Raw genomic sequence first — 13,017 nt, 5'->3', positions numbered from 1 at the left:
ACAATAGGTTTTGTATGGTGTACCACATGCATCTGCTGATCCATGTAAATTTAGCAACTATTTGTTTTTTTTTTTTCTCTCAGAGTTATACTGAAAGGTACCTTCTGATATTTATCCTCCATTTTTGAGGTGATAGAATAGAAGGAAGTTAGCTATTCAACAGCAGTAACCACCAACTCTCAAGCTACAGTTGTCTGACCGAATAGTGAGACTCAATTGTTCCTCTTATAGCGAACTCATTACCTCAAACTTCGGAAAGCAAAGCGAATCATTGACTCTCGAATTCACAGTTCAAGCACGCTAACAGTAGGTCACACCCTCTCATCTTGAATAATAATTTTGTATGAAAACATCCTCTTGTTATGAAACTTTTTTGAGCAAACTCAGATAACAGAAAGAAAAACAACATATTACTTATGTCACCCAAGTCAGTTTCTCAACCAATCAGTTTCACGTTATTTATCTGATAATTTTTAATGTAAAAAAATACTCGGGACTTAATACACTCTATGCAATAGCATCTGGTAGTACAAATTCTAAGACTGAAAATGCCAATTTGTCAACAGTAACGTTCTTTAAGACATTTATTCGACTATTTGAGTTCAAATTGTTTGTTATTAAGCATAAAACCACGCAATGGACTTACTCTGTTGTGCCCGCCACTGATATTGAAACTGTCTTTTTTAGTGTTGTAAGCCTTCAGAATTACAGTTTAATTTTTTAAATATCATAAAAGTGATTTGCATTTTGCAATTAATGTTTTATTTTGAATTTCAACAACGAATTAAATTATATATATATATATATTTGTCTTCTGAGAACTCAGCGATTCGAAACTAGTCTCAAGGAAAGAAAATTTTTGAGAAATGAAATCGTACAATATATAACTTAGGTTATCAGCTAAAAACTTGTTTCTGCTTAGGCGATGTAGCTCCGACAGTTAATAAGCCAATGTTATTAAAAATCACCCCTCCAGAGCATCATACAGTCGCACAGATGAGCCAATCTCTGAACAAAAACTTATTTTCAAAGCATTGAACAGCCACCCAGATAAGCCTCTGAAACGAAGTTCCTCTTCTGGACAGAAAGCAACCACAGGTGGCTTTCTTGATAAATTAGAGTAACCAATCAGAATCATAAGCTTTTGGTCATGTGACGCGTAAGCTCCACCTCTAATCAAAAAGTCTGAAGGGAGACGTCTATATCGCACCCTAACGCGCACACGCACGACTTCTTTCCAAGACTTCGTGCACGCGCTTGCCGAGATCACATGCACGTGCTCATCACGCTAGTTTGATAAACGGTGCTGCACCCTGTCGGGTTGTTGTTTTTTCAATATAATGAACGCTTATATGGTTTGAAATCTTCAGGTATCAGCCTATCATTGTTACAACGAACAGACATAGTACATTGATATTCGGTATGAGAAAGGGCCTCAACGGAATTGGTAAGCAAAATATAAATATTGTACTGGTACTAGAAACTACAGTAGTAATAATGGTAACAACAATATAATTTTCGTAACATTCTCATTTGTTTCAAAAAATTTGAATCCAAAATTTCTTTCAGACTAGTATTCCTGGAGTTGGTTTGAAAATTATTGACAAGGTAAGACTGTTTTATTTAACATAGTCCTAGTTCACAATATGGTTTTATTTACCCGCTAAAAACCGGGTTTCGATCCCCGTGGTGGGCAAAGCAAAGATAGCCCCTTGTGTAGCTTTGTACTTCATTCAAAACAACAACAAGAACTTTTCTTCTTTTCTCTGACAGTATTAAACCAATGTTTTCGCATACTCTAAACTTAGAGAGAATTACTTAAATACACATCTAAAAGTAGCTCATAATTATTTTTTAGCTTAAGTTTGTATTTATAGAGGTTTTACTCCTTTTACTTGCTCTTGTAAATAACTGTAAGCCTCGAGAAAGCAGGAAGTAACTTCATATTTATGGACTTCACGTATTCAGACTAACTTATCATTTCTGACAAGACATCTACACACACTCTTTCAATAAGCGAAGTCGTATTGTATGGTGTTTTATCCAATATTTCGTTATCAGCACTGGCGAAATAAAACCTATATATTTCCAAATACTTACATACGTGACAAGAAACTAATTGTTATTTAGAAAATGATTTGCAAGTTTATTTTATATTACTTACATTATGTTTTGTATTTCTTATTTATCAATGCGAGTGTTAATGTGTTTTTAACCATGTAATTAGATTCAACGATATAAACATATTAATAAACAGCATAGGTTTGTGAGCAAACCTAGCAAGTGAGGTTACGGTAAAAGCCAAAAAATGTTTAGTAACGATTTTAAACAGTGGGATATCTTTGATTTTCTAAAATTGGCCATTTTATGAAGAATAAATTAATATTATAGTTTTAAACCAATGTTAGTGTTATCTCATGGGAAAACATAATTTATAATTTGGGTTATTACCTGCCTGATTCAACTTGACAACATTTAGAAACGTTTACACGCACAGTGATATAGGAAGAAAATCCAGCATTACAAACACCAGGTATGTACGTAAACTTTGTTACACGAAAGTAAAACCTGGATTATAGTTTTCATGTTCATCAGTTTATCATAGCATTCATGTTAATTATGACGTGAAGTATGGAAACATGTACGATGTTTATGTCTTTAGTTAAATAGTGGTTTTTGTTTTCATGAAACTCTGTTTACAACATGTGTCGAGACTAATGGTCCTGTCCTTACTGCTGCTGATGTAGCTGATAATTATTAGGTTTATTCAACCGGTGTAATATAGCGGCAAACATGGAGTATAGTATCAAATACCGCGTTGATAGTCCGAGAGCTTTTGGAAAGCGCTCGGCTTATCAGGTTTCTGATTTTTTCATCAGTTTTTTTTTTAATCCTATATGTTTCCTTAGTAAGTCAGTTTTATAAGCTCAAAGCTAACTGAGTAATCCTAACGATACATCACATGTAACTTTTAGCTAACACTAAATGCAATTAATCATACATTGAGGAATTCCATCACGTGGTGAAAATTGAGTCGGACGTGAAATGTGGCTCAGAAGGAGGAGTGACAGACATGACTCTCTAGTCTCAATGCAGCTGCCGAAAAACTTGGTCTTTCAAGTGCTTGCTAAGTTGTGTGTCTGTCTAGCGATAATTCTTGTCGCGAAATCGAGTTATAACGTGCCATTTATAAGGTAAAAATGGCAAATGAAAAAATAAGAAACGGAAAATATGTGTTTAGCCTACGTTGAAAAGTAATTTACTTTTAGTTTTCAAACCTAATTTACTCTAAAATTTTGATAAGTAACTTGTTGCAGATTCTTAGTGAATAAATTAAACCGAAAGGCTTAACACGGAATTTGCTACAGATGTACAAAAATATAATTCGACATATTACAGGTTATTTACGGCAAATCACAACTGATTTACTCATAGTTACCATAACATTCTGTATAATCCAAACGAGTCATTTGCTAGAAAATTACTTCGAGAATGTTTTATAAAATCAAAACGATTAAATCCAAACCATTATCAACCTATAAAGGATTAATAGCACTTGACATTTTCAATGTCAACAATATCTTATGCAATACGTGATTAAGAGAAAGACTATAAGACTCGAGCAAGCTCGTCCGTAAATGAGAACTGGTCACAGGAGGAAATTTTGTATTTATATAAGGCAACTTGCCTCAGTCCCCACTTTCAAACTAATGACCAGATAGAAGACACCCAACAAAGAGTATCCTACAACCCATAACCCACATTTAAAGGTTCACTGTCATTCTTATTACGCACACACAACTTAATGTGCAAGGACTATTTTGAGGTACCGAAATCTGGAGTTTTATCAAAAGGCCATCTTGCACCTTCCGACCAAAAGGAAGGCCACTAATTAGCACCACCTGTTGCTTACAGAGCTACTCTTAATCAAATAGTGAGACTGACTGTTACTTTTAAAATGCATTCACTGCTGGAAGTGAGGAGTTTATTTTGCATCTTATTGTGAGCTTGAACCTTGATTCTAGGTACGCTAACCACTACGCCACGCACGTCCCGTTACATAACTCTATATTTGCTAAATTAATTCGTGTTTACGAATGCATGGCTTTTTATCTAGACCTAAGCAGGTAATGTGTAATTTTGGTTATAACTAACTTGAACACATAGCATACAGAACTGTAGTTTCTGATGTCAAAAACCACGACTTACGTGGACTCTAACGTCAACATTTTTTATTGATTTTGTTGTAATAATGATAACAGATAATTGTGAAACTAAACGACTGTTGTACATTGAATTTTGCCATTTTTTCATGTCTGTTAAAAATACGCTGATAAAAACTGAGAAGCAATGGATTAAATCTACTAACTTTCAAATCCACATCAACTGCTCTATTTTTAGGAAGCATAGGCTAAGATTAAAGAACTTTTAAAAATTTGAAGATAATTTGAATTGGTGTTTGAATAAAGTAATAAAACAGTACTACAAGTTACCAACCTTTTACTTTTCTGTATTCCTTCCAAAAAGCTTCAGAACTTTTGACTAAATAGTTTTGTTCAGGGAATACAATGTGAGACATTGCTTTTACTGTTTTTAATTACTGACGTTTTAAACTTTTGAGTACTGTGTTATGTATGTTCTCCAATAAGCAATATACTGCGCTTGAATAAAATATGTTGCATAACTTTACGAAAATTGAAAGAGGTTTCTACCACACGACCTGTCTTTCACGCTGGCCTTAGGATCCCTGGTATTGCACGAAATATTTTGTTAGCATTGAATACAGTAGATATAGTGTGTGATTGACATACTATTATACATTAATCTTTACCGTCCGGCATTTCCAGGTAGTTAGGGCGCTCGATTCGTAATCTGAGGGTCGCAGGTTCGAATTCCCCTCACACCAAAAATGATCATCCTTTCAGCCGTTGGGGGTTATAATGTGACGGTCAATCCCACTATTCTTTGATAAAAGAGTAGCCTGATGTCTAGCTGCCTTCTCTCTAGTCCAACACTACTAAATTAGGGACGGCTAGCGCAGATAGCTCTCGTGTAGCTTTGCGTGAAATTTAAGAAACAGACAGCAAAATATATATCATCGTACATTATTAATCAGAACTTCTGAGTTTAAAGACAGAACAAGGTAACATATACCTCGCCATCTGTATCTAGCATAAAAACATTCAATGATGATCAGTGACAGAAAAATAAGTATTTCTAATTATATTTAATAGATATATTTGATATATAAAAATAACAACATAACGTTGTTCTTTTTATATATCATTAACTGTAATAACGTCAAGCGGTTAAAATGTAAAATATCACCTACCTGTAACTCATTATAAACTGTGATATAGCAAGTATTTATGGAGTTACAGAAAGTAAATTAGTGAGAATCACCTACCTGTAACTCATTATAAAATGTGATGTAGCAAGTTTTTATGGAGTTACAGAAAGTAAATTAGTGAGTGATGTCATTTTCATACGGCGATGTAACGCAACGTGTCATGGTTTATAAATACGTGACAAAATGACAAATGAGCCATACACTATTTGAATACAGAATACCTCGTTTCTTATATGCTAAAACGCACAGTAAATTAATAATTATCATTTGTTGGCAGTGAGAATACTTTTGAAGTACCGTAATGTGTTAGCTCTCCACTGTACATGGTGTTATTGGTAATACACGAATCTCACTACTTGTTGGCAAAGGACATAATGTTATAATCCCTGAGAGATATTTTTGAAGGCACCATAATGCGTTAGTTTTTTAGTGAATTGAGTTGGTTTGTAGCGCATGAACTTTGCTATTATTGAAGAGGGGGATACTGTAGAAAAACCGCAATATGTTGACTCCACAGTGAGCCTGGTACTGTTGTTAAACAGATGAACCTTACTATTTAATCACAGATGATATATTATTGAAGGCACCGCAACGAATGTTGAGGGTAACACATGAATTTTACTATTTGTTAATTGTTGTTGTCGTATAGAGTGAGTGCAGACAAAGGATGTGAATGATTTTATTGATAGATAAAAATAACCTTTATTTCAGTTATTCACAATGACTGTATTTTACAACACCAGAAAGTGAACATGTACACTGCCTTGAACTATTTAGATACGTGTAACATTATTCATAAAAATAAGAAATAATACTGACCATCTGACATGTTGAGAATACATCTAGTTACATCATATATTTCATTCCTTTTCAAAACATATCACATTTAGTTTACATATAAACGTAGATTTCCAATCGTATTTATATGTGTATGTCAGTTAAGCTTCTTTATCACTTTATTTCAAACTTAAATAAACCAGATTAAGATAAGTGAAAATTTATTTTAAAAACAACCTGGGGCAGTCAGTATTCGTATGAATTAACGTTCTTCTGTCAAACGCAGACAAGTAAGAGTGAATGGCATGAAGCGAGATAATATTAGTCTATTTTGTTCTCTTAACGTGGATTAATTTATGCGTATTTATTTGACATAATGCTAATTAAGAATGATAAGGATAAAAAAGAATCGCTTTTAGGTATAACATGCGCTTAAGTGGCTAAAATGTAGGCTTAACGAGAGTAAAAAAAAATTGAATATTTTAATATAAACTAGATCTGCTTAAGTTAGATACAGATATCACAAGGATCAAAAGACGTTGACTTTGTAGGTATAAGAAACCAGATTATGAGTTGAATGTAGACACGACACAGATCGGAAAAAGTAGACTGGATATAATTCAGGTTAGTCTGATTTACATGTTAGCAAAATACGGATCAGGAAATGATGTTAGATATATCTTAGGTTAATGTGAGTTGTGAAATTAATAGAAATTAAAATATATATATAAATTTCTCGAATAAACAAATGTTTACTTACAACGTGAACTTCAAACAATCGTCATCACCCTACCGGAGAAAAGATTCCAAGAAATTTGAGAATAAACCAATAAAATCCTTGTGCTTATTAAATAAAGAAAATAAATCGAACTTTCTGCAAACGTACATTTGTATAAGTATGTAGCTTATTTGTAAGAGATATTTGCACATTTATATTGATCGTGTCAATATACTCACGTAAGGATGAACGTTTGCACGAGCACACATTACAACTGTGCCATATTTGCTATGAAACCAGTTACATGTCTTTCCCTGATAACTGTGGTCAGAACTTGAATAGTGACCTTTAACTCGAACCCTAATTAATTTTTAAGGATATCCACCAAAAGTTGGATGTTATCGAGAATAATTACACTTCCTTAAAATAATGAGATCTCGCTATAGGCAGTGCGGAATCGGAAGCATTATATGATAAGTTGTTAATAAGTAGTCGGGAAAGAGCTGGAGTGAACCTGCATCACCCCGCGAGATATGCTGTTATTCACGTGCTTGACATCGGAAGTGACGTGTTATTGTAGTTATTGTAGCTTCTTATTTAAGCCGTCACTTCCGGTTTGTATCCATCAGTTTCCGCTATAGACTCCCACCTTTAGCAAGGCGTCTCTGGTTTATGATAACAAAGGAAATAGTGTGTTTCCTCTGTTTACCACCCTACTGCCTTCGTCGAGGAAGTTACATACAGTTAAGTCTAGAACGATTCATTGAGAATTGGTGGCTTCACGGTGATAGATTTATATTGAACAGTAACTATCCTGCAGCGTGTCAGTAACTGTTGTATTAAACAGAACTTAACGTCATTAGCTTTATATTGGTATAGTCAGGATCGGAAAAAAATAGTTATTTTATGTTAAATATCACAAAGGCAGACATTGTTTGACATAGATCAGCTGGTTCGTAGTTGTAATTGTAGATAATCGTTTGTTATTGTTTTCTTTAGTAAATAGTTAAGTATAAAGGGCCAATAGGCAGTCTATAAATTCCTACAATGTTAATGACAAGTCGTTTTGCCCCCCAGTGGCTCAGCGGTATGTCTGTGGATTTACAACGCTAAAAAACGGGTTTCGATACCCGTTGTGGGTAGAGCATAGATAACCCATTGTGTAACTTTGTGTTATTTTTCAAAAAACAAACAAACAACAAACAAGTCGTTTTCGTGACGTAAAATATCATACGACATTGATGTTTTTTTTACAAATTATGTTATTATTATTATTATTACGTAAGTACGAAATACCACGAGAAGCATTACTTTGTTGATAATGTTTATTATTGTGTTTATAGGAAATTCTTGCCTTGGTGGTATTGAACTTCTTAGGATGTTGGATGTACTAGTAATTTATTGTGTAGCTATAAGAAATACTGCTACTTATGGTTAATCACACTTTTGATGCATAGTGTTCGAGACTTCTTCCTTAACTTTCAGCTTGGAATAGCAATACGCAAAGTTTGACTGAATAGTGGAATTTGTCCCGTCACTCATATAACGCTTCCTCAGCTTTAACTGCGTAGTGCGTTTTTTGCATCAATGAACTGCGAAATATTAATTTCCGCTATTCTCTAAGTTTCTTTTGATCTGAACGTTCACCGAATGGTGAAATTAGATATATTTTGGGCAATGTAAAAAGTGCTTGGAGTGAAGAAGACACAACAGGATGCCCGTTTCATTAGTGATGTAATCAGACTCGTCCCACAGATAGTATCACTAGCAAAAAAGGCATCTGTCTGGTTGGAGAAGTTTAATCTTTACAAAAATTATGTAGCTGGGGTAACCTCATGACGAATCTTGATTTTTACACGTCAGCGTATAGAAACACAAGCATGGTATTGTCGTTAGTCTCACTGGAAACCAGTGTTTAACTATTTTATATTTAAACCAGTTTACATCTTATGGCTTTTCTGTAATATACAACTTTGATTTTTATTGATTGAAGAATTTTTTGTATTGAACCTAAGTCGTTTATTTTTAATAGAAACGATCTTTCCAACTTCTGACAACAAGACCGGAACTTCAACTGTCTCTTTATGCGAAGGGGCCCAAGTAGAGGGCGAAATAAACAAACAAGAAGTGCATCTGAGATTCAAAGCACTCAACCACATCCAGCATAGCATGAGGTATGGTATATAAGTTACGAAATATTCCTTTTCTAAAAACATTTAAGTAGTTATTTTATAAGTGTTATCTGAACTGGTTACGTATTTTATAGTTCGTAGTATGGTGTCGATAACTTTAGTTTTCAAGAGTATAGATTCACATTTTGAAATTAATTAGTGAATTATTCGCTTTTTACAATACGAGATACGTGAACACTTTGGTTGTAGCTATAACCTTTTAATTATCAGATATTTATCATTAAAGAGTAGAGTTAATTTGTTTTGAAATAAAATCGAAAGAAAACGTTGCGTTTATGGATGTTTTTGAATATACCTCAAAGAACAAATTTAAATTCATATTTATTTTAACATTTTATGTAGAATAGTAACTAATTGATACATGATTCTTATCTTTTTTGTTTATCCTAAATGGCGCTTTCAAAGTTTGTCTCTCCAGTCATAAAGTTTTGTAGTAATTGGTCTAATATTTCTTTTTATTAACATAACATTCTCTTAATAAGTATTTATTTGCGTCACGAGAAGAAAAATAAAAATATATACTGGTCAAAACAGTTTCTGATGTAATGTTAAAAACACTGTCAATCCAGGTCTCTGGCTGATCAGTTCCCAACTTTCAACAGTCGGTAGGTTTTACATAAGCAAGCCTTAAGCAGTGTTTATTTTACTTGCTGTTTTCCGTCCGATTTACTATAACAACATTTCAGAGCATAGCCATACACCTACTTCTGATATAGTTTATAATTGTAAGAATAGCAAATATATAACAGTAAACCTAGTTATGTGTTTGAATAATGTTTATGACATTTTTAGAACATTAATAGTTTAGATAAGTCACTGACTTGTGTATAGGATATATGAAATGATTGTATATTATTTAAATGTTGACTATAATTCTTAAAACTTCTACCTTTTAAGTACTTCAAGTACTGATCAATACTTAGGATTTATCCAAGTTGACTCATTTAAAGATCTCAATAATTTTAAGAAAATGTTGATTCTTCCTTTATGTAGGTTAACTGATCAATTGAGTACAACATCACGAACTAATCCAGAAGACGCTGACTACCACGAAAAGGAATACAAGTGTGACCAGTGTCCAAAAATTTTTCATTGGAAAAGTAATTTAATACGCCACCAGGGGGCACACGACGATTCTCGTAACTATATGTGCGAAAACTGCACTAAAGTGTTTACAGATCCCAGCAATTTGCAACGCCATATCCGTTCTCAACATATTGGAGCACGTTCTCACGCTTGTCCAGATTGTGGGAAGACATTTGCGACATCTAGTGGCCTAAAACAACATATGCATATCCACAGCAGTGTAAAGCCTTTTCGGTGTGAAGTCTGTTTAAAAGCATACACACAATTTTCTAATTTGTGTCGACACAAGAGGATGCATGCCAACTGTCGGATGCAAGTAAAGTGTCATCGATGTGGTCAGAGATTCTCGACGGCTTCTTCTTTGTCTAAACATAAAAGATTTTGTGAAGGGAACAGCTTACAAAATGGTAACAGTGTCATGTCCGAACAGCCCAATTATCTTCAAAATTCAGAAATGTCAAATACTTCAAACCTAACACCTGCATCACTGCCATTCCACCCCAAACCGTGGTTTCCAAGTTATCCGTCACCAATTATGGGTTACCCTATGTTTCCTATGGCATCAATGTCACCCTTTCATCCCCTGTTGTCTAGTAACCAGTTGTCAACAGCATTAAACACTTTTCATCTCAACCAACTTCGAGCATATAACAGTGTTTCTGTAGAAGAGTCTGTATTAACTCAACATGGGTCTTCTTCTGGAGGCAAAGACACCAAAATATCAGAAGATCAGAAATCAGATAAAGAACATCTTCTTATGTCCAAAAACGAAGAAGATGAGGAGGAAGAATTCGAAAACCACTCTGGTGAAAAGAAATCTCCCTGGACATCTTACCCGAAAATCGAAAAACTTTGTGAATCAACTGCTTTTCTTAAAGGATCTCAAGAAGACAATCATTTGAACATTCCTAGTCAATTTCACTTTCCAAAGAGCAACAAACTGATATTGGAAGAACATGCATCAGAGCCTTGTAACTTGCCTTATGATTTGAGCAAGTCTTCTATTTCTAAGAATGATAGCGACAAAAAAGAAAAGATAAAAGCGATCGATGAACCGCTTGATCTAAGAGTAATACCAAAGAAAGATATTCGAGATGGTTCTAAAAACAACACGAGTGAATCAGAAAATGAGGTAATAGATTTAAAAAAAGAAGCACAACAAGAAGAGCCAAAAAATAAAGTTCAAACCTTATTATTAACAAATGGTTCTATATCGCCTAATACTCGAATTGAAGTAAAAGTTACCAGTCCATCTTACCAAATAAAACCTGCAGCGACCGCTATACCTCAATTTTCAGGTTTGTTGGGAGGTCCATCTGTCGGCATTCCTTACCGAGCCCCGTTTTTCAATCCCGGTTACACAAATAGTGCTTTTAATCCTTTTAGCTATATTCCATCTTATTTTACCCCAGGAAAAAGGATCTTGGAAGAAATGAACCCTTTGCTCTCTAGAAAACAGAAAGAACGGTATTGTTGTAAGTTTTGTGGTAAGGTATTTCCCCGCTCTGCCAATCTCACTCGCCATCTTAGAACACATACAGGAGAACAGCCGTATAAGTGTCAGTACTGTGAGAGATCTTTTAGTATTTCTTCCAACCTTCAACGTCACGTTAGGAACATCCACAACAAAGAGAAACCGTTCAAGTGTACACTGTGTGATCGCAGCTTTGGTCAACAGACTAACCTGGATCGACACTTGAAGAAACACGAGTCAATGCTATTCGATGATTGTTTTAAAGAGCTAGAGGAAGATGAAGAAATGGTAGAGACAGAAGATTCCCAGACTATTACACGCACTCCCGTGAACAACGTGGAATTAAGAAGACAAGATGAAAGCGGCCATCCATCAGAATCTCCCTGCTCTACAAACTCTGAAGAAGAAAACGAAGACGTGGATACTTACAACGACCTCCATGAAAACGAAAGCACTGCAGTTATAGAAACAAACACCCCGAGCCCTCAGTATGATATTAAACTGAAAAGTGGTACATCTTCTCTAGAAAATGTGTCGCAATCCGAAACCGGTCTTGTCAACAGTTCTTTTCTCCCCAACGTATCATGGTCAGTGGTCCCGAAGGGTACAAATGGTGTCCAAAAACATTTTAATAACCAAGATGTCGAATTCACAACGAAGACCCACAAAGAGGTGCCTTACACAATGACTGGAAAGAACTGTATGGTGATGGTTTAGTTTACACAGTTGTTTTTCACTAATTTATCTTCAATACTCCTACATGTTATAGTGAGGTTTAGTCATGAAATAACATAACTTAAAAATAATTATTATCACCTTGATATGTTACGTTTCTCACCAGATAACCTTTCTGTGTATTGTCAGTTCTTTAGAAATCTTTAGATATTTGTAGTTACTTAATTTCTGAGGCATTTGATGTACAGGAGACAAAGTAATCACGAACTGTTTGTTTTTGATTTATGTTAATGTAAAAGAAGATATCTTGTTTGGTTATTCTTCCAATAAATAACATAAATTGACTAATTTTGCATTTTTTAAATTAATCCAAACAATGATTATGTGCTCAAAGTTCTCTGACATAGTTAGGATCAGTTACCATTTGAAAAACTTAAAGTTTTTTAAATAAAAATTTGCCTTCAAATAGCAAAATAATTGTTAGTTTTCAAAACTACATTCTCTAATTCGGCAAAAAATTAAAATGTTTGAATCTAACCTTAATGTTTTCAGGTCATTCAAATTTTTTTCACTTTAAAACATTTATTTGATAATCAACTTATAAGTGCCAACTTTTACAATAACTTTATTAGTCTTATTTTGGAAGTTTGAAAACCTGTTTTTAATTTATACTTGTGTTGTTCTTAGGAAAACTTCATTTTGAGTTTTGGGCATAATGGAAGATATGCAACAACACCCGCTGTAC

At 34.2% G+C, this 13,017-nt stretch overlaps 1 protein-coding gene across 9 annotated transcripts; it reads left to right on the top strand.

Annotated features, from left to right (window-relative positions):
• Positions 1-1,203: 1,203 nt before the first annotated feature.
• Positions 1,204-12,617, top strand: LOC143223072 (MDS1 and EVI1 complex locus protein EVI1-A-like). Of its 9 annotated transcripts, XM_076450494.1 has the most exons (5): positions 1,222-1,447; positions 1,570-1,608; positions 6,679-6,751; positions 8,878-9,019; positions 10,031-12,617. In XM_076450494.1, exons 4-5 carry the CDS (start codon positions 9,015-9,017, stop codon positions 12,312-12,314), a joined length of 2,289 nt encoding a protein of 762 aa, XP_076306609.1. In that variant the 5' UTR covers positions 1,222-1,447; positions 1,570-1,608; positions 6,679-6,751; positions 8,878-9,014; the 3' UTR covers positions 12,315-12,617. The 9 variants fall into 9 exon arrangements, with proteins under 9 accessions (XP_076306604.1, XP_076306609.1, XP_076306606.1 ...); XM_076450491.1 differs by lacking the exon at positions 6,679-6,751; XM_076450489.1 differs by lacking the exons at positions 1,570-1,608; positions 6,679-6,751 and having other exon boundaries at positions 1,204-1,447.
• Positions 12,618-13,017: the final 400 nt, after the last annotated feature.

The sequence above is a fragment of the Tachypleus tridentatus genome, chromosome 8, assembly GCF_004210375.1.
Source record: "Tachypleus tridentatus isolate NWPU-2018 chromosome 8, ASM421037v1, whole genome shotgun sequence".
Taxonomy (NCBI): Eukaryota; Metazoa; Arthropoda; class Merostomata; order Xiphosura; family Limulidae; genus Tachypleus; species Tachypleus tridentatus.
This window is presented reverse-complemented; position numbering and strand designations above follow the sequence as displayed.

Bases quoted from the DNA above. Each gene is read 5' to 3' on its own strand.
- LOC143223072 (XM_076450488.1), top strand. From the start codon at position 7,518: ATGATAACAAAGGAAATAGTGTGTTTCCTCTGTTTACCACCCTACTGC. The intron at 7,651-8,877 runs GTAACTATCCTG...TATTTTTAATAG, and splicing joins TGATAGATTTATATTGAACA to AAACGATCTTTCCAACTTCT. The intron at 9,020-10,030 runs GTATGGTATATA...TCCTTTATGTAG, and splicing joins CACATCCAGCATAGCATGAG to GTTAACTGATCAATTGAGTA.